General features: G+C 43.9%; 4 protein-coding genes across 9 annotated transcripts in view; all 4 read left to right on the top strand.

Moving 5' to 3' along the window:
• The first annotated feature begins 1,892 nt into the window (after positions 1-1,892).
• On the top strand, positions 1,893-15,317 carry MIIP (migration and invasion inhibitory protein). 2 transcript variants are annotated; one of them, XM_087879127.1, is made up of 10 exons: positions 1,893-1,996; positions 2,611-2,818; positions 3,943-4,338; positions 4,964-5,066; positions 7,013-7,124; positions 7,945-8,009; positions 9,337-9,466; positions 10,729-10,825; positions 12,665-12,763; positions 15,161-15,317. In XM_087879127.1, exons 2-10 carry the CDS (start codon positions 2,675-2,677, stop codon positions 15,299-15,301), a joined length of 1,287 nt encoding a protein of 428 aa, XP_087735253.1. In that variant the 5' UTR covers positions 1,893-1,996; positions 2,611-2,674; the 3' UTR covers positions 15,302-15,317. The 2 variants fall into 2 exon arrangements, with proteins under 2 accessions (XP_087735253.1, XP_060541257.2); XM_060685274.2 differs by having other exon boundaries at positions 1,894-1,996; positions 4,961-5,066.
• Positions 15,318-15,735: 418 nt separating this feature from the next.
• Positions 15,736-19,073, top strand: LOC148111885 (uncharacterized). Its single transcript, XM_087879128.1, has 2 exons — positions 15,736-16,666; positions 18,507-19,073. Exons 1-2 carry the CDS (start codon positions 16,528-16,530, stop codon positions 18,842-18,844), a joined length of 477 nt encoding a protein of 158 aa, XP_087735254.1. The 5' UTR covers positions 15,736-16,527; the 3' UTR covers positions 18,845-19,073.
• A 55-nt stretch (positions 19,074-19,128) lies between these two features.
• On the top strand, positions 19,129-21,865 carry RNF186 (ring finger protein 186). The gene has a single exon (XM_034419908.2). The coding sequence runs from the start codon at positions 20,153-20,155 to the stop codon at positions 20,957-20,959; it is 807 nt and encodes a 268-aa protein (XP_034275799.1). The 5' UTR covers positions 19,129-20,152; the 3' UTR covers positions 20,960-21,865.
• A 2,663-nt stretch (positions 21,866-24,528) lies between these two features.
• The window catches only part of TMCO4 (transmembrane and coiled-coil domains 4), an 80,133-nt gene continuing 79,633 nt past the window's right edge, over positions 24,529-25,028 (top strand). For 4 of the 5 annotated variants that reach the window (XR_009620826.2, XM_087879123.1, XM_087879122.1 and 1 more), the window contains exon 1: positions 24,656-24,804. The gene's annotated coding sequence lies outside the window, so the exon portion shown is untranslated. Of the gene's footprint in view, positions 24,805-25,028 lie in introns of all 5 variants that reach the window. The other variant, XM_034419902.3, reaches the window with a different exon arrangement.

Raw genomic sequence — 25,028 nt, 5'->3', positions numbered from 1 at the left:
TCCATCCTTTCTAAGGTAGGTAAAATGAGGACCCGGTTTGTGGGGGCAATAAGCTGACTTTGTATAAATATACAAAAGGATGAAGGCTATTGCTTAACGCATTGTAAGCCGCCCTGAGTCTCCAGAGAAGGGCGGCATATAAATCTAATCCAAAAAAAAAAATAATAATAACTTTTATGAAGGATTTGCTGTTAGAATAGCAGTTGCAGTATAAAGAAGAAAAGTCAAAACACGTAGAAAAAAATGAGATATACAAAAATGATCACCACGTCGGTTAGTACTTAGTTGGGTAACCTTTAGCACGAATGACGGCCTTACAACGTCTTCCCAAGAAGTGAACCAAGTCTTTTAGCTCTGCAGCTGTTATCATGTGAAACCAAGATCGAATGATGGCTTCTATTAACTGGGTTTTATTGCTTGGTCGCTTCTGACTAACCGGTTTCTTAAGTCAGCTCCCTAGACTTTCACTTGAGTGAAGGTCTGGGCTATTCCCAAACCATTCCAGGAGTGGAATAGAATTATCTTGAAATTCCCCCCAAAAAGGGATGTTATTAGCCATCAAACCTCAAAAATACATTTTCCCCCAAAAGGTTTCCACAATTTTGGGCACTACTGTAAGCATGTACAGACAGTTGTTAATTTTCCAGAGCTATTTCAGAGCTATTTGATCTTTATTAGCATGTCTTTTTCTGGATTTTATATTGTTTTTGGGGTTGTTTTTAATCTCAGTAACCCTGTCTCAGTTTTGTGAAAATAATGACATCTCTGGTCATGTGCAGAGAGCCCTACATTTTAGTGAGGGATATTTTGTGTGTGTGTGTGTGTGTGTGTGATTTTTCTTGACTTTCACACTGCCAACAGTCTGGAGTTTCTCTAAGGCAGGGGGTCCTCAAACTTGGCAGCTTTAAGACGTGTGGACTTCAACTCCCAGAATTCTCCAGCCAGGCTGGAGAATTCTGGGAGTTGAAGTCCACACGTCTTAAAGCTGCCAAGTTTGAAGACCTCTGCTCTAAGGCTTGTAAAACAGCAGGTTCCCCACCACTCACCCCTAAAACTCTTGAGTCACACTGCTCCTGAACACGGTCGGCAGTTCGGTGGTTCGAATCCCTAGTAGTAGGTCTCCTGTGTGAGCAAGCGGGTTGGGCTAGATGACCTCCAGGAGTCCCTTCCAACTCTGTTCCTGTTTTTATTTATTTATTTATTTATTTATTACATGTATTTATATGCCGCCATTCTCCCGAAGGACTCAGGGCGGCAAACACAAATTAAGAAACAAGTACAATAAAAACATAATTTAATCCAAATAATTAATTAGTAGCAAATAATAAAGTAAATAATAAATTATAATAAGTAATATAATATAATATTAATTTATATTTATAAATATTATTAATTTATAATTAATAATATTAATATTATTTACTTATAAGTAATATAAGTAAATAATAAATAAAATAATAAATAATAAATTTTTAAAAAAAATTTATTGTATTTTTCTTTTATTTTTTTTAAAAAAACACCACAGTAAGCTTTCCAGCTTCTTACTGAGAATGTGAGTTCCCCGGGGAGGGGGGTGGGTTAATTATTCATTTTCATTCATTTGATTTAAATCGACTACTTGACTTCATTTAAATCCATTGGGTTTATCATCTCGCTGGCTGCGGATGATAGGGACTGTAATCCAGTCGGGGAGAGGGGGAGGGGGGGTGTCACCGGGCCACAAAGATCCGTAATAATAATAATAATAATAATAATAATAATAATAATAATAATAATAATAATAATAATAATAATAAAAAAAAAAGCGGACTATGCCTTTAAAAAAAACACACACCCAAAAGTAGAAATAGAGCGAGGTCCCTTTAAGAGCAAAAACCGCCCGGCTTCCGGGTGACGCTGGTTGCCTGGTGACGAAAACGGAGCGTGGCCAATCAGGAGGCGTTCGGAAGCTTTGGCCTTTGCTACATTGTAAAGCAACGGACGCGGGAGTGAATGAGTGCGTAAAACAGCGTCCTTTTGTTTTGGGGGGGGGCAGTCAGAAGAGGGGGGGTCGGCTGAGGAGCCAGGGCAGCCTTCCCTTCCCCAGGCTGTGGCTGATGGGAGTTGTAGTGCATCTCCTCCTCTTAGAAGGACATTGAAATAGGGGAGGGGGCTGTTGCTTTCCCCTCTATGGGGTGGTGGGCTTAGTTAGATCTGCAGGCTTAATTTTGGGGCAGGTAGTGGGAGGGGAGGAAGCCCCTTTGATCACTTTTGGGGGATGGAGGCTGATCTTTGGTGGCTGATCCAATAAAACCTATCAGAGATCAAATCGAATCAACCAGGAATTAAAGCCCCCCTCCCTTCCTCTTCCCTCCACCCCACCCCCCCCAAAAAAATTCTTGCATGGGAACTTGGGAGTCAATAAGATCTGAGACTTTTAGTCTGGCCTGTGGGAGAGGGTGATGAGAAAAGACTACCTCTGGGCGCGTGCAGAGTTCCCCCACCGCCTCTCTAGAGCCCAGGGCAGGCTTGCCAGGCAGAAGAAGTCATCTCTGCCTCAACAGATCAAAGCAAAAAAAAAAAGATCAAAGCAAAAAGATCAAAAATATTCAGATATTTACTACTCCCCAGCTCTCGAAAGGGAGACGTTACTTCGGCTCCGGCAGCGCAGATTTTGGAAGCTCCCCCGCCCGAGATGGATCTTCAACAGCTCCGCCATTTAAACCAAGACCTCCTGCAAAAGTTGAAAGCCAACCAAGAAGAGTTCAGGAAACGCCTTCCCTTCGTGCTGGCTTCTTCCTCGGGGAACCCTGAGCGCAAACGGATGCTCAGTTCCAGGGTAAGTGGATAGTTTGTGCAAGATGGACACGTCTACATCCGAAGGTCCAGTTTTGATCCAGAGGTAGATAAGGGACAGGTAGTCCTCGACTTACGACTCAATATTGAGCCCAACATTTCTGTTGTTCAGTGAGACATTGGTTAAGCGAATTTTGAAACCCCATTTGACAAGCTCTCTCGCCGCCGTCGTTAAGTGAATTTGGTTTCCCCATTGACTTCGCTTGTGAGAAGATTAGGATAGAATAGAATTCTTTATTGGCCAAGTGGGATTGGACACACAAGGAATTTGTCTTTGGTGCATACGCTCTCAGTGTACATAAAAGAAAAGATACATTCGTCAAGAATCATAAGGTACAACACTTAATGATAGTCATAGGGTACAAATAAGCAATCAACTCATATTAGGAAACAGATAGATAGATAGATAGATAGATAGATAGATAGATAGATAGATAGATAGACAGACAGAATGAATTCTTTATTGGCCAAGTGTGATTGGACGCACAATGAATTTGCCTTTGGTTCATACGCTCTCATTATACATAAAAGAAAAGATACATTCGTCAAAAATAAGGTGCAACACTTAATGATAGTCATAGGGTACAAATAAGCAATCAACTCATATTAGGAAACAATCAGATAGATAGATAGATAGATAGATAGATAGATAGATAGATAGATAGATAGATAGATAGATAGATAGATAGATAGAATTCTTTATTGGCCAAGTGTGATTGGACGCACAATGAATTTGCCTTTGGTTCATACGCTCTTTTCTCATAAAAGAAAAGATACATTCGTCAAGAATCATAAGGTACAACACTTAATGATAGTCATAGGGTACAAATAAGCAATCAACTCATATTAGGAAACAATCAATATAAATCTTAAGGATACCAGCCACAAGGTTACACAAGGAATTTGTCTTGGTGCATAGCTAGTATTTTATAAAATAAAAAATCTTGAAAAAAAAGAAAAAGAAAAGAAACGATGCAAACGTTAATATGGCCTCGGCCACCGTAATCATTTCGAAGTTGACAGTCCCTGATTGAGTCTCCAGATTGCATGCTAATTTTGCCGTGTGATCCGCAGGGTAGCATAACCTATCGCTGTCTTCCCTTCCAGATCCAATCACCACCGTTTCATCCGGATGTGGAGGAGGCCATCTTAAACGTTTCAGAGACAAGGAATTCCCAACTGAGTCTTGACTCTCTGCCGAGTGAGAGATGGAAAGGGGGATGCTCCCCTAACTGGGGGCCGCCCCATTCCCCCTGCATGGTCGTTGTGCCGTTGGGCGAGGCTGGAAACGGAAATGGGGAAACAGCCAAGGAGGATGCCCCCCAAAAGCCACCTCCTGCGCCTTCTTTCCCCGAGGCGAAGGAGAGAACGGGGGGCCGAGAGGAGCTGACCCAAAGCCCAGTGGAAGAAGAGAGGAGGCAGGGGACATCGGCTCAGATGCCGCAGACCCCCAAGTCCATTCTGCTTACACCGGGGGGCAAGCATGGCAGGACAAGGAAGAAGGTGGGTGCTGGAAAAAGTTGGCAGGTTTGAAACATAAACAGTGTCAGGTTTCAAATAAATTGCATTTCAAACAAAGTCTTTGATGAAAAACTCCCATTTATTAAGCACGACATTCTACTCCGACTCCATCATAGCCAATACAGACTTCCTGACCCAAAACCCTCCCTTTCCTTTCCCCGCTCCTCTGCACTCATTGGTCATCTTCCAAGTTAGTCTACCCCTAATCTACTGCTCCAGCTCAAAGGAATTTCCCCCCTCCCATCCCATCTCCTAGGGGATATTATCTCCAGGGAAAATAAGTAGGTGAAAAATCAAACGTCCCTTTCCAGACGCCTCCGCTTCTCCTTCTTATGTCAGCACTAGAGTAAATGCAGCTTGAAGTGCTGACACTGAGTCTGCTTGGCGGGGCAGACGCGATCTCTGGCACCTGCAAAACAGCTGGAAAGCTGGCAGGGTGGCGATATGGATTTAAGACTGGGAGACTAGTGGTTTGAGCAACGAGGACTAGAATCTCATCGTACTTTTAAAAGGAGGCGACGCTCCGCCAGTTTTCAATGCAACGTCGGGCATTTCATGGGCATGACTTGGTCATTGGCACTGTTATCTCTCTTTTTTTTTCCAGAAGAAGGAAGCTGGGCACGTGACCTTCGTCTCCGACACGGAGGAGCATTTGATCCAGGCGGACAGCATGTCAGCGCAGCCTTTCCTGGGCTACGACTGGATCGCAGGTGGGAAGAAGTCGTTGTTTCTGGGGCTGCTTCCCACAACATCTCTGCACGCAGAGCCTCCGTGGTCCGATGCAGTCTATCTGCACACTGGGGGGGGGGATGGAGGAGCTTTTGCAAATCCCATTGAATGGAAGAATCCCTTCTATTGGTGTAGCTCTCTATCTCTCTCTCTTTTTTTTTAAAGTAAAAAAACCCAGCTGCATTTATATTCTTTGGTGTGCCCCAGAGGGCAGCTGTGGCTCTCTCTTCCAGAGTTGTTTTTTTTTAAAAAAAATATTTATTTATTTATTTTTATATGCCACCCTTCTCCGGAGACTCAGGGCGGCTTACAATGCATTAAGCAATAGCCTTCATACTTTTGTATTTTTTATACAAAGTCAGCTTATTGCCCCCACAAACCAGGTCCTCATTTTACCCACCTTAGAAAGGATGGAAGGCTGAGTCGACCTTGAGCCTGGGGAGAATTGAACTCGCAGTAATTGCAGGCAGCTGGATGTTAAATGCTGCCTTAGTAGGAGGCATTAGCCTCCTACGCCACTCAGGCTCCTGCACATGCGCGCATGACCCCCTGCACTCCTCCCACCCCCGCTCATGTGCGTGTGAACCAGTGGTGGGTTTCTCCTGGTTCAGCCCAGTTTTCCCGAGCCAGTAGCGGTGACGATATGCCGTCAACTGAACCGGTTCTGCCCCCCCCGCGCCCTCCCCCAGCCCCCAAGTTATTCTTACCTTTTATTTGGCCCCACCCCCAATCTATTGCTGCCTCCTGAGTCCCAGCTGATGGCTAGAGGGAAAAAGACTGTTTAAATTCTTGCCACAGGGCTTCAAAGGGCCGCCCTACAGCTGATCAGTGTTAAAAGAAAACAAATGAGTAGACCAGTGCCTGCAAAAATACATGAGTAGATCAGTGCCTGCAAAAATACACGAGTAGATCAGTGCCTGCAAAAATACACGAGTAGATCAGTGCCTGCAAAAATACATGGGTAGATCAGTGCCTGCAAAAATACATGAGTAGATCAGTGCCTGCAAAAATAAATGGGTAGACCAGTGCCTGCAAAAATACATGAGTAGATCAATGCCTGCAAAAATACACGAGTAGATCAGTGCCTGCAAAAATACATGAGTAGATCAGTGCCTGCAAAAATAAATGGGTAGACCAGTGCCTGCAAAAATACATGAGTAGATCAGTGCCTGCAAAAATAAATGGGTAGACCAGTGCCTGCAAAAATAAATAGGTAGACCAGTGCCTGCAAAAATACATGAGTAGACCAGTGCCTGCAAAAATACATGAGTAGATCAGTGCCTGCAAAAATACATGAGTAGACCAGTGCCTGCAAAAATACATGAGAAGATCAGTGCCTGCAAAAATAAATGGGTAGATCGGTACAGCTCTGCAAGCAGTTAAAAGCCGGGTAGACCAGTACCTCTGCTAAATCCTAAATAATTGTCACGTGACCATCAAGCCACGCCTACAAAATAAGCCGTGCCCACAGAACTGGTAGTAAAAAATTTTAGAACCCACCTCTGGTGTGAACCGCCTGCTCCTCCCGACCCCGCCCCGTGCTCCCCCCCGCACAAGTGCACGCGCCTCCCCCTCCCCCCCGTGTCCCATTTTGGGCCTAGCAGGCCACCCTGCAGCCTCCTGGGACCAAAAACGGGCATGCAAATGTGATCCCCACCCCCCACCCCCGCGCATGCATGGGAGAGTCCCAAAAATCAGCTGGCCGGCGGGAGGCACGTACACATGCGCGGTGGAGCTGGACTGGGTTTGCGTGCCCGCAGACCCGCGCGCCATAGCTTCGCCATCACGGACGTAGATCCTCCCTGCACAGAAATAGGTTACCTGTGTATTCTGAGGGCTTGAAAACGAACTTCCGATCCTGCCGTTTTGCTCGTGCGGTGGGTTTCCCCTGCTCTCTTGGGACTGGAGCTTTCCTTCCTTCTGTTAGGGCTGCTGGAGACGGATACCTCCCTGTCTGAAAAACCCGAGGAATATTTTGCTGAGCTCCAGAAGTTTCGTCAGGTGAACAAAGAGGCTTGCATCCGCGACCACGGCTTCGAGTACGACTCGGCTGGGGGGGCGGGGGGGGGGGTTGGAAAAAGGGGGTGGCCGTGGGAGCGTGCCTTGAGATCTCCTCAAACCTGAAAAGTGCCATTTTTGAAGCAGAGATTCACACAACATGCTTCAATCGGGTAGTTAAAACCAGGGGTGAAATGCTACCGGTTCGGACCGGTTCACCCGAACCGGTAGTAAAAAAATGCTTTTTTTAAAAAAAAAACCGATCGCTGATTTTCACAGCTGATCGTCGGAACCTTTTTTTTAAAGCATTTTTTACTACCTATTCGCCTGAACCAGTAGTAAAAAAAAAATGCTTTAAAAAAGTTTTTTAAAAAGGTTCCGATGATCGCGGGCACAGCTGATTGTCACAACTGATCGTCAGAATGTTTTTTTTAACTTTTTAGTTAAAAAATGCTTTAAAAAAAAAGTGGGGGGAAAAAAGTTGGCCGTGCCCACCCAATCACATGACCAAGCTACACCCACCCTACAGAACCGGTAGGGAAAAATTTTTGAATTTCACCGCTGGTTAAAACCCGCCAGCCGCTCATTTTGCATGAGAAATTAAGCTTTGCAAGGGGTAAAACTCCGGGTTGTTATTTTAAAGCTGACTTTGCTGTGGGATCCCACAAAATGACCCTGTTTCATCACAGTTCTGGCAGGGCTAACTCGGCCTCCAAACCAAAGAGCGGGAAAAGATGTTAGAGATCCTCTAGCCCAACCCGCTGGCAATACGCAACGTTTCCCTGCGTCAGTTAATTGAATGACTCTGCCCAATTCCCTTCTCAGGCTGTAAATTCGGGATTTTTGCCTTCTTTTAAACAGGTTGGAAGATGGGAATACTTCGGCCCTGGATCAGGAGATGGAAACAGAGGCGGATTCCCACCAATGTATGTTCCGAAGTTTCTGTAGCCAGCGCATTTTGATGTGTGTGTGTATGTGTGTGGAAATTCAGCAGGAATTTTGTGAGAGGGAATAACAGCCCTGGCAGGATTTAAACCAGGATGTGTTTGGGGGGGGGGGGGTTGTCTTCAAATTTGGCAACTTTAAGACTTTTTGTTTGACGTGGAAAGATTTTGTGCTTGAGGTGGAAAAAAATGAAACGTTGATTTGGGGTTTTACTGATTAGATTGAGTTGCTGTTATAGAAATGGCTAGTTTATACTATTTTGGAAAAGTAAAAAGTAGAGGTGTGATTTTAATGTTTTATTACTGCAACAGAGAGAGTTGGAAGTCAACGCTTTTTACTTTTTCTCTTCTTCCTCCCTTCCTCCCTTTTCTTCCTCCCCCCTTGTGTCCCATTAACATGTTTCCCCGAAAATAAGACCCTGTCTTATATTTTTTGAACCCCGAAATAAGCGCTTGGCTCTTATTATTTTGGGGTGCATGGAGCAATACGGGGCTCCTATTGCCATCTTACCTGATTTCAACTAAGAGCCTTGGTGGCGCAGCAGACTAAAGAGCTGTTAAATAACACCAGCTGCCTGCAATTACTGCAAGTTCAAATCTCACCAGGCTCAAGGTTGACTCAGCCTTCCATCCTTTCGAGGTAGGTAAAATGAGGACCCGGTTGACTTTATACAAAGCTGACTTTGTATAAAAAAAGAACACTGCTTGTGGGGGGGCGAAAGCCCTACTAAGCAGTATATATAAAAGTATGAAGGCTATTGCTTAACGCATTGTAAGCCGCCCTGAGTCTCCGAAAAAGGGCGGCATATAAATCCAATCAATCAATCAATTAATTAATTTCCAGATCTGTATTTTCAGGGAGGGCTCATTTTGGGGGATGGGGGGGCTTATTTTAGCGCATGCACTCAAAAGCCTGATTGGGCTTATTATCAGGGGATGTCTTATTTTCGAGGAAACAGGGTATTTGCTTTCATATTTTTGTATTTTATTCTATAATCTAATAAAAAAACATTTTTTTTAAAAAAAAAAAGAGACTTGTGGACTTCAACTCCCAGAATTCCTCAGTCAGCGAATTCTATGGCTGGCTGAGGAATTCTGGGAGTTGAAGTCCACAAGTCTTATTGGGTTGCCAAGTTGGGAGCCCCCCCCCCCCCCCGTTTAGAGGCATGGTGAAGGGCCCCCCCCCATCCCATGAAGAGTTTCAAGCCATTCATTTCTGAGCGTCACTTTGCCTCATGAGGGCTAGAAACCTGGCACCGGTTTCTATGGAAAGAGCCCTGTCGTAATTTTTCCTGGTAACGCCTTGCAGGTGTCTTCTGCTATCGGTTGAATAAACGCCTTTTTACCGTGCCAACGGATCCAGAATCGGCCTGCCCCGTTTGCAAAACCCCTCGAGCTGAAAAACCTCCTGAGACCCTGGTGGAACCAGCTTTCGTTAGGTGAGTTTTTGCTCCGTTCATCACTCTTTGGAGGCAGATCAGTTTCACTCCCGATTTTTTTTTTTTTATTATTATTATTATTATTATTATTATTATTATTATTATTATTATTATTATTATTAGAATTTCTATACCGCCCTTCTCCTTTCGGACTCAGGGCGGTGAACAGCCAAAATAAAAGCATTTATACATAAAGTACGATTAAAAATAGATTTAAAATAATTAAATTTGGCCCATCGTTTAAAATTTATCAATTTAAAATCCATATCAAAATTTAAAACCAACCATAAAATCATAAAATCAAGAGAGACCGGCTAACTGAAAGAGATGAGTTTTTAGGGCCCGACGAAAGGTCCGGAGGTCGGAGATCACTCGTATCTCTGGGGGTAGATTGTTCCAAAGGGTAGGTGCCACCACAGAGAAGGCTCTCCTCCTGGGGGTCGCCAGCCGGCATTGTCTAGCCGACGGCACCCTGAGGAGGCCCTCTCTGTGGGAGCGAACTGGCCGGTGGGAGGCTATTGGTGGCAGAAGGCGATCCCGTAAGTACCGCCTTTTAGGGCGTGTTCCCCAATAACCACAGTCGGAACTTTTTCAACGCCGAGCGATGCAGCTGTGAAGTGAGTCACAGTCGGTGTCACGTTTTTTGCGTGGCAAGAGCCGCGGTGGCGCAGTGGTTAGAGTGCGGTACTGCAGGCTACTTCTGCTGACTGCTGGCTGCCAGCAATTTGGCAGTTCGAATCTCACCAGGCTCAAGGTTGACTCAGCCTTCCGTCCTTCCCAGGTGGGTAAAATGAGGACCCAGATTGTTTGGGGGCAACAGGCTGACTCTGTAAACCGCTTAGAGAGGGCTGTAAAGTGGTATATAAGTCTAAGTGCTATTTCTATATAAGAGCACTGGTAGTTCAGCGGTTAGAAGGCAGTATTTCAGGCTGACTGCCACTGCCAGCAGTTCGATTCTGACTGGCTCAAAGTGGACTCAGCCTTCCATCCTTCCGAGGTCAGTAAAATGTGGACCCAGATTATTTGGGGGCAAGAGGCTGACTCTTTAAACTGCTTAGAGAGGGCTGTAAAAACACTGTGAAGCGGTATATAAGCCTAAGTGTTATTGCTATTTTCCTTCCTTCCCTCCTTCCTTCCCTCCCTCCCTCCCTCCCAATGGTTAGAATGGGTGGTTTTAACCAGTTTCTTAATAAACGGGGTTTTTTTAGATACCTTACGTGCTCCTTTTAGATGTTCTGATGTCGCAGGGGTCTATTTTGCAGAGTCAGCTTCCCGAGATCTACCTTCCTCCCCACGTATAAACACAAAATCCACCGACGGAAAAGCTACGAAATGGAGGACAATTTGGCCCTGCCCTCGGTGAGTGTCATGTGAAGGAACAGAAAGGGAAAGACCGAATTGTGCTTGGGGAGAGAGAAATTGAAACGGATTCTACAGTAGCATCTCTTGGACTGCTAGAATTCAGGAATGGCATTAAAGGATGGATGGATGGATGGATGATGGATGGATGGATGGATGGGTGGGTCGGTGGATGGATGGATGGATAGAGATAGATAGATAGATAGATAGATAGATAGATAGATAGATAGATAGATAGATAGATAGATAGATAGATAGATGATAGAGAGAGGGATGGATGGATGGATGGATGATAGATGATAGATGATAGAGAGATAGATGGATGGATGGATGGATGGATGGATGGATGGATAGATGGATGGATGAATGGATAGAGATAGATAGATGATGGATGGATGGATGGATGGATGGATGGATGGATGGATGGATGGATGGATGGATGATAGAGAGATGGATGGATGGATAGGTGCATTTTATAATCCGAAAAATACGGTATCTGTTTATCCATCCATCCATCTCTCTATCATCTATCCATCCCTCTATCTATCTATCTATCCATCCATCCATCTCTCTATCATCTATCCATCCATCCACCCAGATTTTCACCCTCTTTTTTTGGGGAAAAAGGTGTGTTTTAGAATCCGAAAAATACGGTATCTGTTTATCCATTTATTCATCCATCCATCTCTCTATCATCTATCCATCCCTCTTTTTCCCCCAAAAAAAGAGGGTGAAAATCTGGGTGCGTCTTATACTCCGAATGTAGCCCCACCCAAATGGAGGTTTCAGAAGCTGAAAAAAGCATCAGAAACGAAGCTTCAGAAAAGAATTCAGATTAGATAGATAGATAAATGATATAGATAGATAGATAGATAGATAGATAGATAGATAGATAGATAGATAGATAGATAGATAGATGATAGATAGATGGATGGATGGATGGATGGATGGATGGATGGATGGATGGATAGATGGATGGATAGACACACAGACATAAAAACAGTGTTTACACAGTGGAAGGCAGATGGCTTTGTATTTCCAAAAGAAAAGATGAGACAGAAAAAAACCCAGTATCTAAATTCTCGGTGTGTATAAGACGCTGCTTCCGTTTCAAAAGTAAATTAATTGGGGGGGGGGGAGAAATACCTTTGACTTAAGTAAATACTAAGGCCACTTCGTACTTTGGATTCGGTTGCAAAAGCTCTAAGACTGCTATATGCAATCCTGGAAAAAGGACTCAGTAACTTTGAAAGTTTCAAAGCACTGGGTTGTTGTTTTTTTTTCCCCCTTCAGTGGAATTTGAGTCCTTATAAATTTACAGGGCTTGTAAAGACAGCCTGCCTAGTACGTGGCTTAAAAAAACGGGGAACTCTGCCGTAAAGTTAATAATGAGGGACATCAGGCTGGGTGGCTTTTTTAAAAAAGTGGGGGATAAATAAGAGAGAGAAAACTAACAGTGGCTATAGGTCTCTTGGGGCCTGAGCATCAGAACGGGGCCTACAAAACTCAGAACTCTGAACTCTGAGCCTGTGTGACTATTTTGAGACAACCCAGGAGCAAAATACTGTAAACAAGAGGTTTGTCTTTCAAATAGTGGTTTATCTACAAGGAACATATACATACACATACTAGGCAAAGTCAGGCAATCAATTGTCAACTACAGCACAGAAGCACACACGGAGAGAGCAATGCCCTCACAGGGCCTTTCTTATATAGACAGCCGCTTAAAGTCGTATCAGCCCCAAAACCTTGCTGACTCATTCCCTGCCTTATATCATCGTAGCAACTGGTCAGCTCTTGAAAGTATTTCCCGGACACTTTCTGTCTTTGTTCCCACAGCACTGCCTTGCTGGTTGGGAGAACCCCGTCCGAGTTTCCACCCCCGTCGTCAGCAGCCTGGATCTACATTCATCCCTGGATTCTCGGTATCCACATCAGGTAGAACTGACTGTCGGGAACATACACATTTTGGTTCTCAAACACTTTTTTTTTTTTTTAAATTTGATTTATATGCCGCCCTTCTCCGGAGACTCAGGGTGGCTTACAGTGCGTTAAGCAATAGCCTTCATACTTTTGTATATTTATACAAAGTCAGCTTATTGCCCCCACAACTGGGTCCTCATTTTACCTACCTTAGAAAGGATGGAAGGCTGAGTCAACCTTGAACCTGGTGAGATTTGAACTTGCAGTAATTGCAGGCAGCTGATGTTAATAACAGTGCTTTAGTCTGCTGCGCCACCAGGGCTCTCTACGTAATCCTCGATTTACAACCCACAGCTGAGCCCAAATGTTCTGTGGCTATGCGAGACCATTGTTAAGTGAGATTTGTCCCATTTGCCACAATTTCATCAAGTAAATCTCTGCGGTTGTTAAGGAAGTAAGGCGGTTGTGAAGTGAATCTGGCTTCCACATTAATTTTGCTGGCCAGGAGGTCACAAAAGGAGGGAAATCATATGATCCCAGGATGCTAAAACAGTTATAAATATGAGCCAAGCGTCTGACTTTTAATCATGTGATCCTGGGGATGCAGCAACGGTCATAAGTGTGCGAAACAGTCATAAGTCAGTCATAAGTAATAAAATGTAAATTTAAATAATAAATAAGTTGCTTTTTTCAGTGCCGTTGTCACTTCAGATGCCCAATAAGTTGTAAGCTGAGGATAACCTGTATTAGCCAAACTGCTATTATGGTTGTATTGCGGATCTGTGTGTGGCAGGAAAAAGTAGGGATTAAAACAAAGCTTAAATCCTTGGCACCTTGCCCCTGCGAGACTAGCACAAATGTACCCTAATTTGGACGCGAATTGTTGGAAATGTAAACAGGCCCGAGGAACTTTCTATCACGTATGGTGGTTATGTCCCAAAATCAAGGTATACTGGGGGAAAATCAGAACTTGGATATTACAGATTACAGGAGAAGAAATAGAATTAGACCCAGAGATTTTTTTATTAGGAATATATAAACAAAATATCAGAAAAGAAATGACATATTTGATACATCATATAATTACGGCGGCCAGAATAGCAATTGCACAAGTTTGGAAGACCGATCATTTGCTAACCGACCAGCAGATAATACAAAAAATATATGCAGGTGCGGAATCAGATCAACTAACACTGAAATTAAAGGATAAGGAAAGCTCAAAAGTATTTTAAGGTATGGGACAAGTGGTACAATTGGATTAAGCCAAAAGAAAGTGGATAAGGATATACGTAGTAAAGCATAAAGACAATTTTGATGAGTATTAAATTTCACTTTTCTCTAATAGTGAATTTTAAACTAAGAACTGATAATTGAGAGTGTATTTCCATGCTTATTTCATATAAATACCAACAATGACTTCACCGTCAGGAGAATGAATATGGGACTAGGTTATGAAATACATAATGTGTAGAGGAGAAGACTATATATAGATATGTAAAAGAATAGAAATGAAATGTCAAATATACGATATGATCTATGTATATGAATATCTTATTATGGTTTTAATTGTTTTTATAATTGTTTGATAATTTAATAAAGTTTGTTTTAAAATAAAAAAAAAAAAAGCTTAAATCCAGCCTTTCTCTGGGCCTGTTTTGTGGCCTGTTAAATGAACTGAACTTGTTTTTGTAATTAAGGCATTTCACAGCTAGCTAGAACTGCAGTTAGATTAGGTTAGATTAACAGAGTTGGAAGGGATCTTGTAGGTCATCTAGTCCAACCCCCCGTGCAAGCAGGAGACCCTACACCAGTCATGGCTAACCTTTTTGCTGTCGCGTGCCAAAAGCGGGGAGGTCGCGCATATGTGTGCCCATACCCATAATTCAATGTGCCCCACCCCCTGGGCATGTATGCGTGACACACACACACCCACACTACCCCCATTTATGGCCCGGTGGGCCCGGTAGGCCCGTTTTTTGCCTTCCCCAGGCTCCAGAGGCTTTCTTGGAGCTTTCTTGGAGCCTGGGGAGGGCAAAAACAGCCTTCCCTTCCCCCCCCTCCCACTGGAGGCCCTCTGGAGGCCGGAAACAGCCCATTTCCTGACTTCAGGTGGGCCCGGAAGGCCCAAAAATTAGCTGGCTGAGTAAGTCAATGCTCACGTGTCCACAGATATGGCTCGTGTGCCACCCCTACACCATTTCTGACCGATGCCAGTCCAGTCTCTTCTTGAAAGGCTCCAGGGATGAAGCTCCCACAACTTCCGAAGGCAACGTCTGTTCCATGGGTTGATCGTTCTCCCCGTCAGAAAATTTCTCCTTATTTCCAGGTTGAAGTTGGTTGGAAAAGTATTTTCAAACCAAATTATACCATCGTGCCTTTTAATCTGGGATCTCTCTAAATCTTGCTTTTCAGAATGCCGGCTCTAGGGTGGCAGGTGGGACGAGGACGGACAAACTGCTTGACCGCTCTCGGATGGTGGAATTCGAACTCGGCAGCGCCCCTTGGAAGCAGATGCACCGAAAGCCGCCACGCCACAAAGCCATTTCCCATTAAAACCACATCCAATATGTACTGGTGGAACCGCCTCTTTTTGCTGGGAAGGGGGAACATCAGAGCCATAGGATGTTTTGTGTGAATGCCCCCTAGTCACTTGTTGGCTTTGTAAATTGTTTAAAGAAAAGCAGGGTGAGTCGTTTATTTGTATTTTTTTTTTAATCTACCTAAAAGGTAGATTTTTAAAATTGTCTTTTAGACCATATGGCTTATGAAAACACCCAGCCACAAACACCTTTTTTGAGGGGTGGAAAACAACGATTTAAAAAAAGACCACACACCTGTTAAATGGAGGGGAAGGTTGACGTGTGCTGTATGCCTTTTTTTTTTTTTTTAGAAAATTAAAATATTTTTTAAAAATATCTCTTTTTTAAAAAAGAATAAATATTATTTTGAAAACTGTTATCTTGAGAAGCGGCAAGCATCTTCCATGTTCTGAACTTAGTCTCCCGTAAAAAGCAGGAAGCAGAGTTTTGGTCCCGACAAAACCTCTTTTATTTACACGGCTGTGACTTAACTTTCATTCACAGTCAGCAAGGCCTGTCCGAACAGTTTTTCAAAGGAATATTTATCAACACAGACCTTATCTCGCTTGGCAAGCTGCCACGTAACTTGTTTCCAAGCGCAGTACAAGGCAAAACTTGGCACAGAGTCTCTCAGAGTCACGGAACGAATGAATTGTTTCCTGCAAAAGCCCCCTCCCTGTTCGCTACTCTTTTGCTTCCTATGGGAGGGGTCAATCATCTCCAAGGTGTGGCTTTACTCCCAAGTCGACCCTGCTTTCTGAGTTGTTCTTGTCTTCTGGCAGCTCTGCATATGCACACACTGGGAACGGGCTCCAGCTGTTCCTCTGCCTCACTGCTATCTGCCTCCGATTCAGAGCCCTCGTCCGAGCTTTCCCCAGCCCCCAGGACTGGCCCAAGTTCCTCCCCAACCTCCTCACTGTCTGACTCTGCTGCCAGCTCTACTGGCCGCTAGCGGGCCACAACAGGTACATCAGCGCAGAGAACCGGATCATAAAGTGTATTAAAAAATCAGGGAGAAAACTAGTACAGATATTTAGTATTTAACCTCGGAGATAACCGATTGGTGGAGTCGGCGCCCACCCCTGAAACTCTCAAAATGCAGATAAAACAGGTTTTGACATCCAGCTAAGGGAAGAATGTTCCAAAGATATTCCGGCTGTTTGCCGTTGTTGGATTGGCTCCTTCCTTGTTGCCACGGTGATGCGTAACGCAGCATCCGTTCCTCTGAGGTCCAGAATCGGACGTCTTCGTGAGATCAAAATGAAGATGCTGATTTTGTTCGGTTCATTGCTATGCCGTCTCCGATACGTCAGCGGCGCTAGCCTCCCACTAGCTGTTGGTAAAGGATTACAGTAATTATAGCTTCCGTTCTAATTTATTTATTTCTGCCTTTTGGAAGTCCAGTGTTTTGCAACCCATTTTCCAGAAGAGAGAGAATGTGGTGGTACTTTTGGCCATTGGCAGCCCATTTGCAGGCGAGCTTTTCTTTCTGTTAGTTCCCAGACGCTGTAATGCTGATTTCCCACGTGAATAATAGAGTTGAAAGGGACTTTGGAGATCTTCCAGTCCAACCCCCGCTGAGGCAGGAACCCCTATACCACTTTATAATGCCTTGGTAAGGCCACAACTGAAATACTGCATCCAGTTTTGGACGCCACGATGTAAAAAGGATGTGGAGACTCTAGAAAGAGTGCAGAGAAGAGCAACAAAGACGATTAGGGGACTGGAGGCTAAAAACATAGGAAGAACGGTTGCAGGAACTGGGTATGTCTAGTTTGATGAAAAGAAGGATTAGGGGAGACATGATAGCAGTCTTCCAATATCTCAGGGGCTTCCACAAAGAAGAGGGAGTCAAGCTATTCTCCAAAGCACCTGAGGGCAGGACAAGAAGCAACGGGTGGAAACTCATCAAGGAGAGAAGCAACTTAGAACTAAGGAGAAATTTCCTGACAGTGAGAACAATTAATCAGTGGAACAACTTGCCTCCAGAAGCTGTGAATGCTCCAACACTGGAAGTTTTTAAGAAGAGGTTGGATAACCATTTGTCTGAAGTGGTGGAGGGTTTCCTGCCTAAGCAGGGGGTTGGACTAGAAGACCTCCAAGGTCCCTTCCAACTCTGTTATTCTATTCTATGCTATGCTATGCTATGCTATGCTATGCTATGCTATGCTATGCTATGCTATGCTATGCTATGCTATGCTATGCTATGCTATGCTATTCCTATACCATTTCAGACAAATGGTTGTCCAATATCTTCTTAAAATCCTCCAGTGCTGGGAGCATTCACAACTTCTGGAGGAAAGTTGTTCCACTGATTAATTGTTCTAACGGTCAGGAAATTTCTCCTTAGTTTTAGGTTGCTTCTCTCCTTGATGAGTTTCCACCCGTTGCTTCTTCTCCTGCCTTCAGGTGCTTTGGAGAATAGCTTGGCTCCCTCTTCTTTGGGGCAGCCCCTGAGAGATTGGAAGACTGCTATCATGTCTCCCCTAGTCCTTCTTTTCATTAAACGAGACATATCCAGTTCCAGCAACCGTTCTTCATATGAAGAAAGAGGAAAGAGGAAAAAAATGTTAAGTCTATTCAGTTCATCTTTAGCACCTACCTGTATGCAGGTAGAGTGCCCCTGAAATAGAGGGAACAGCAGATCTCCCCACTTTTTCAAGGCCACATTTGGTGGAACACTCTTATTTCCTTGACGGGCTGCATTTGCAAGTACTTAATTAATTCTCCTTGAATTAATCCATGTTTGATAGATGATCCAAGATTCATAAACTTGAAACAGCTTGTAATGAAAACAAGCAGCGCGCTCATCAAGCCAGAAAATTAAATTTAGCCTCTGCTTAATGTGCGCCCGAGGCTCATTCCTTGAATGTCTGATGTTCTCAAAATGCCTTTACTTTAAATAAATAATTGCATTTACTTGAGAGGCACATCCTGTTTATCGTTAAAACGCTACTTAAGGCAGCCCTTCCCCTCCCTTTTTTCATATACGGTATAAGCTTCCCCTCATTTTACTCTCACAACAGAGTAAACTCTAACCTTTGAGGTAGATCTTTCTGGCTCTTCGGCGTGGCCCCTGGATCTGCCATCTTGTTTTTGAACAAGTTCCCCCGTTTCTCAGTAACTGACGGTTGGTAGACTCACAGTCCTCCGCAACATTTTCTCTCGCTGCTTTGCAGGCGACGCCAACATCCACTGGAACAACTGGCAGCCCTGGGTGTGTATGTGCGAGCTTCACAAGCAGGCCCGCATACGGCACTTTGTAGTCTGGGGTGCCAACGTCTCCCTCGACCTGAAGACCTCGGAGTTTTGGCAGGAGAAACCTTGCTCCTTCGAGGACTGCCGCGTTTGCGCGTCGGAAGACTGTCCAGACATGGTGGCTCGATCCGGCTTCCTCACTCAGTTTCAGAGCCTCTCTTCCCCCAGGCCCCATGAAGTCAAGATCCCTCTTCCGCCCCATCTGGATTTCCCATCCTATGACAGCCTCCCCGTCATGGACGACAAAGACGGGGAGTAGGATGTCTTCGGAGGCCGCGAAGCAAGACTTGACTTCCATCGCCCAGTATTCCGTTTCCCACTGCTTGCTTTCCTCCATGGGGGCTGGACTGCAACACCCATGATCCTTTGCCAATTGCTTGCAGGGCAGGCAAGGCCGTGACAGACACAGACACCCCCAACACACACCAAAAAATGAGAACGTGTTTATTCTGTAAACTGGGTAGCAATAAAGTTTCTTGCAGTTGAAACACTCCTGGTTATGGTTAATTCCTAACCTTTCCTTTTTGCCTTTATCCTCGGCTTCTGGGTCAGCCTTAAAATACCCAGGATAAAAACTAGGCCCGTGATGGCGAACCTCTGGCACGCGTGCCACAGGTGGCATTCAGAGCCATATCGGTGAACACGCGAGTATTGCCCTAGCTCATTTCCGGCATGCCAGCCAGCTGATTTTTGGGCCTTCTGGGCCCACTGGAAGTTGGAAAACAGGCTGTTTCCAGCCTCCAGAGGGCCTCTGGGGGATGGGGAAGGCCGTTTTCGCCCTCCCCAGGCTCCTAGAAAGGCTCTGGAGCCTGGGGAGGCAAAAAAACAGGCCCGCCAGGCCATCGTGTGCCAAAAGCGGGGGGGGGGTTGTGCGCAGGAGAGCAGGGCATATTGAATTATGGGGGTGGGCACACACGTGGGTGACCCCTCCCCGACTCACCCCACTTTTGGCACGCGATGGCAAAAAGATTAGCCATCACTGACCTAGGAAACCATTTTCTTTCTTTGGGTTTACTCAAACACGTCCTCCAAGGAATAAACTTTGGAACAACCCCGGCTGATGAATTCACATCTGCTCCTAAAAAGGCTCGTTGTTTTGAGCAAAAGTGCAGCATTTAACCTCCATCTCCTTGGCTCAAACCTGAAGCGGCTGTTTTGAGAGTTTTTGTTTGCCAATTGCAAAGAAATGTTTGCTTTTCCCCGTGGAATTGCCTAGCGCTGTTACATTATCGGGCACAGTAAAAAAAAAGGATCCTGCGGTCATTGGAGTTACTGATTAAATTTAATCTCCATTTGGTTTTAACGAAAACAAACACATCCACTTGCCCCACGTGAGCAAGAGTTTTCGGTTGGCTTTTTTTTTCTTCTTTTGCTTAAGGGGTGGGACTTTCTGGAAGAGTTTAAACAAAGCAATTACTCTGTTGCTAGGACAAAGCACTTTTATAAAAGCAGCTGTCAAATCCACAGATGTGCAGTTCGAGGCAGGCTGCTCGTCCGGATTGCTGAGACAGCGCCGCGTTTCTCCCTCTGCCGAATTCTGCAAAAAAATAAATAAAATAAATTCCCCATGGATGATTTGCAACTTGTGAAGGAAGCCGGCAAAGCGATGGACCGATTGGAGATTTCTGAAGAGACGTCCGGAACGGATGATAGTCCAAGAATCAAGAGCTGCTCTGTTCAAGAGGAAAGGCCCTGCAATAAATTTGTGGATCTAGAACTCAGAAATCCAGAAAAGGAGACCTCGGCATCTTTGCATCCCGTGGCTGTGACGGTGTCAGCCCCGGTGCCTCTCCAGCAGTGCCCGTTCAGAGTCTCTGCCAGTGACATGACCTGCCTCATCTGTTTCCACCAATTCAGCCTCGCCCGGCTGCCGAAAGTCCTGGCGTGCCAGCATGCCTTCTGCGCCCCGTGCCTGAAGATGATCTTGCGGCAAGAAGATCGCACCTGGATCGTCAGCTGTCCCCTCTGCCGAAAAGCCACGGTGGTATTCGGGGGTCTCATCTGCAGCCTCCGCAACTTACAGCATGTCACGGAGCTGTTGGGCCCCGCAGATCCAGATGCAGAGATGGCTGGCATTCCGGGCGCTGTCGGGGTGCGGCACAGCCAGGAGCCTCCTTGTCCCGAAATGCAATCTCAGGACTCGGACGAGATCAACCAGGCTGCCATCAAGAGATTGATTCTGCTGCTTCTGCTCGTTTCTCTACTGATTGTCTTCATCCTCCCATTCACCAACACCGGACTGCTGACATGGTGCCTTTGCTTCGTGGTGGTTTTAGGCGGCATAATCTGCGCTGTGCTTTGCTGGGACCCCAGTTGGAGCCGCCCAAGTTTTTCACTGCCCCTCTGGACAAAGAAGGTCAATCAAGTGGCCTGAGAAATGACCCTTCTAGGAAGGGTCACGAGCCTCTCGGTGCTCGAGCACACAAGACCAAAGGGGCGGTTGAACGAGTGTCGAGGCTGGGTGGGTTCAGATGTGGCATACGCTCCTGGAAATCTTGGCAGATAATCCATAGCTGTTTTGTTGCATCTGGCTTCACGTCACTTTGGTCCGAAAATCGCAAACACAATCCTGATGCTTCCTTAAATAATAAGGGTTTTTTTTTATTTTGGAGGGTATCTGAATAAATTTATTTGTCTGAATGAATACATCCGGTTTTATTCCACCACAACAAACCAAAGGTGGCTTCCGGCTTTTTTTTTAAAAAAAGAAGAGAGTCAAAGATTAATGAGTAACATCTAGATGGAAACTCAACCATGAGATGCAGTCTACCTCCAAAGAACTAGCTTAATACCTGGGACAACTGGTAGCCTCATGTCTTCCTTAAAGGTGGTCCTTTTTAAGGAGATAAAAATGTGAGTTTAGTTTATTGAGGGGTTTAATGGTAATCTTGGTTTTCATTTTAGCCATTTTTGAGGTTTCCTTCAAAGGCTGCACAACCATAAGCTTTTAAAACAGAAAGCTTCCCTTTAATTTCATTGTTAAAACACATAATTATGCTGCTTTAAAATATTTTTTTTAAAAAATCAGTACACAAACATTGTTGGTAAACTGGGAATTTAAATCTATTTATGTCAGGGACTTAAATTTCTTCTGGAAACATTTGAAGGGAGATAGAGATGGATTTCTTATATATATATAGTTTGTAGGGAATTGTTTTGTGAAATCAAGATTCACGTTAGTAAGTGGGAACAAGCATAACGAAGCAGCATATTGAAGCACATTGTTGAAACGTTTTATGTTTATGCTGTGAAGATTCATATAAAGAGAATTTTGCCTTGATGGCTTTTTCGCTTTATTCCGCCTGCGCTAGCTAAAGGCTAGAAAATTCGCATTCGCATGACATTAAAGCTGCATTTACAGCTTAAGCGAGGTTCCAGTTGGTGAAATTTTCCCACGCAAAGGAAAAAACTTTCCTTTGCAATACATTGCAATTATTTTTTTTTTATAAAGAAAGACGCAAGTCCGCAAAAGATCGACAACCTGGGTCTTTAGAATAGAATTTTTTTTATTATTGGCCAAGTGTGATTGGACACACAAGGAATTTGTCTTGGTGCATAAGCTCTCAGTGTACATAAAAGAAAAGATACCTTCATCAAGAATCATAAGGTACCACACTTAATGGTAGTCATAGGGTACAAATAAACAATCAGGAAACAATATCAATATAAATCGTAAGGATACAAGCAACAAAGTTACAGACATACAGTCATAAGTGGAAGGAGATGGATGATGGGAACGATGAGAGGATTAATAGTAGTGCAGACTTAGTAAATAGCTTAGTTTAGTTTCCTTTATTGTCATTGCACATGGTACAACAAAATTAAATGTGGTCTTCAGTGTACATTATAATTATAAAAATAAAAACACATACATACATCCTTTACATTCTATATAATTGAAATTGAAAACCCGATATTGCACTATACTGTAAATTCAATATTTTTATTTATTCGTTGAGTATGTATTAAATATATATAAGCATAAAATGAATACAATTAAAGGGAACATTAGGACAGGGACGGTAGGCACGCTGGTGCACTTATGCACGCCCCTTACAGACTTCTTAGGAATGGGGTGAGGTCAACCGTAGACAGTCTTTAGGTTAAAGTTTTGGGGGTTTTGGGATGAGACCACAGAGTCTGGTAGTGCATTCCAGGCATTAACAACTCTGTTGCTGAAGTCATATTTTCTGCAATCAAGTTTGGAGCGGTTCACTTTAAGTTTGCATCTATTATTATTATTATTATTATTATTATTATTATTATTATTATTATTATTATTATTATTATTATTATTATCATCATCTTTATTCATTAAATATGGAACTCAGTCAACTGAACATTAAAAAATGCATCACAAAGACCATTGACTGGTGCTAATGGTTGATATGGGTTGCCGCCAGTTTCCTAGGTATCAACCAAGTACCTTCTTAAGATGTATTATTATTATTATCTTTATTCATTAAATATGAAACTCTGTCAACTGAACATTCAAAAATACATCACAAAGACCATTGACTGGTGCTAATGGCTGATACGGGTTACTGCCAGCGTCCTAGGTATCAACCAAGTACCTTCTTAAGATGTACCCGGTTCCGAGTAGCACAGTTCCGCTGGTGTGATTGCAGGAAGCTGCAATTTGCTGATGTATCTTATAAAATTCTTGGACATGATACCAAGTGCCCCGATGACAATGGGTATCACTGTTAAATGTTTCATCTATAATCACGTAGTTTCGATGGTTAGGTCGTGATATTTCATGATTTTTTTTTCCCTCGTTCTTTTTCTTCGACTCTGGCATCTCCTGGTACCGTGATGTCAATAAATTGTAATTTTTGGTTTTTGACAACTGTGATATCATCATCATCATTATCATTATATTATTATTATTATTATTATTATTATTATTATTATTATTATTATTATTATTGATTAATCCTTAGTGAGATTCACAGCCTTTGAGGCCGGTTAATAGCTCAGCAGCTCGTGTCCTAACCAAGGACCTAGGAACCGTTTATTTTATTTATTTAATTTTTGAATTTGTATACCGCCCTTCTCCCTGAGGACTCAGGGCGGTGAACAGCCAAATAAAAACATCAAATACAAATATTAAAACACGTTTAAAAATATATATAGATTTGGCCCCATTAATTAAAACGATAAACAAAACAAAACAATTAAAAAACCCTTAAAAAGAAATTAAGCGTTACATCCTCCGACGATACCGTTAAGGTATCGTCGGAGGATGTAAGCTGTTCCGAGTAAGGTGGTTTTTTGGAGAGTCAAAATGTTCAAGTCCGGCAAATTTAGAATTTCTAAATAGCGGAATAGCCCTTTGGGTATTGCTCCAAGGGCTCCAATTACAATCGGGACAACACACGATTTCTTTTTCCACAATCGCTCAACTTCAATTTGCAAGTCCCGGTACTTTGTGGTTTTTTCTTGCTGCTTATCTTCAATCCGTGCATCACCAGGTATTGCAATGTCAATGAACCATACTTTTTTCCTTTTTTATATATTATTATTATTATTAGTATTAGTATTAGTATTACTATAATAATATGGTTATTGCCCTGGGATAGAAGCCTATTTTTCCAGCCTATTTGTCCTTGTTCAAAAGTTAAGGAAGTTTTTTTTTTATGTAGTTTTTTATGTAGTTTTTGATGGCTTAGTCCTTGTTCTTATTATCCAGCAATCGCATCCTGATTGCTAAGTCAGCTATTCATTTCCTTGACATGAACAATTTCAGTTGCCAAAACAGCAAATCCGTTGGGGTTCCCCCCCCCCCAGGTCACCTGCTTAAGCCAAAAACTTAAAAATCTGCAGAGTTTTGCTTGCAAAGGAGAGCATCCCAAAATGCATCGGAAGCAGCTCTCCACCGAGGCCTTACATCCATTGCAATTCATACCCATTGCAATTCGGATTTTAAGGCCCTCCCATTTTAAAAGCCGCTGATTAAATGCAAACAACGCCACTTCCCTCTTCCTGTTTTAAAAGCCGCTTGCGAAAGTTGCGTGGCCCTCCCCCTTCCAGGCGCGTCTTACGCAGTCACCTGTGCGTAACTCCTTCCGGGAATCGCTCTTTGGCGTAGGGTGGGCCTAGGCGGCCTTTGGAAGCCTCGGACTCGAGTGAGCGGCCAAGCCCGCTTGAGGCCACCGGAAGGCTGGGGAAGCTCCGCCGCCCGATGCGACCTTTCTCCAAGGCTCCAGGACGGGCTAAGTGGGTCTCGGGAGTGGGGTGGGGCGTGGTTTTATTTTAAAATAAAAGAAATATAAGGGGAGGGGGCTTTGGGGCCCTCGAAGTGGAGGAGGGGTTTCCTTCCCTGGTTATAAAAATAGCCCAGAGGGTAAAAATAACCTGGGAGTGAAACAAGGGGAGCAGGGGAAGCCCCCCCGTTTTAAAAGGGGGGGTTTCAATCCCCTTCCCCAATTTGGGGTGCCAAA

Source organism: Pantherophis guttatus, chromosome 15, assembly GCF_059756535.1.
Source record: "Pantherophis guttatus breed Tessera chromosome 15, ASM5975653v1, whole genome shotgun sequence".
NCBI lineage: Eukaryota > Metazoa > Chordata > Lepidosauria > Squamata > Colubridae > Pantherophis > Pantherophis guttatus.
The sequence above is the reverse complement of the archived record's forward strand: the minus strand, read 5'-3'. Positions and strand labels throughout refer to the sequence as shown.

Bases quoted from the DNA above. Each gene is read 5' to 3' on its own strand.
- MIIP (XM_060685274.2), top strand. From the start codon at position 2,675: ATGGATCTTCAACAGCTCCGCCATTTAAACCAAGACCTCCTGCAAAAG. The intron at 5,067-7,012 runs GTGGGAAGAAGT...TCCTTCTGTTAG, and splicing joins GGGCTACGACTGGATCGCAG to GGCTGCTGGAGACGGATACC. The intron at 7,125-7,944 runs GTACGACTCGGC...TCTTTTAAACAG, and splicing joins ATCCGCGACCACGGCTTCGA to GTTGGAAGATGGGAATACTT.
- LOC148111885 (XM_087879128.1), top strand. From the start codon at position 16,528: ATGCGTAACGCAGCATCCGTTCCTCTGAGGTCCAGAATCGGACGTCTT. The intron at 16,667-18,506 runs GTAAAGGATTAC...GCTGCTTTGCAG, and splicing joins TAGCCTCCCACTAGCTGTTG to GCGACGCCAACATCCACTGG.
- RNF186 (XM_034419908.2), top strand. From the start codon at position 20,153: ATGGATGATTTGCAACTTGTGAAGGAAGCCGGCAAAGCGATGGACCGA.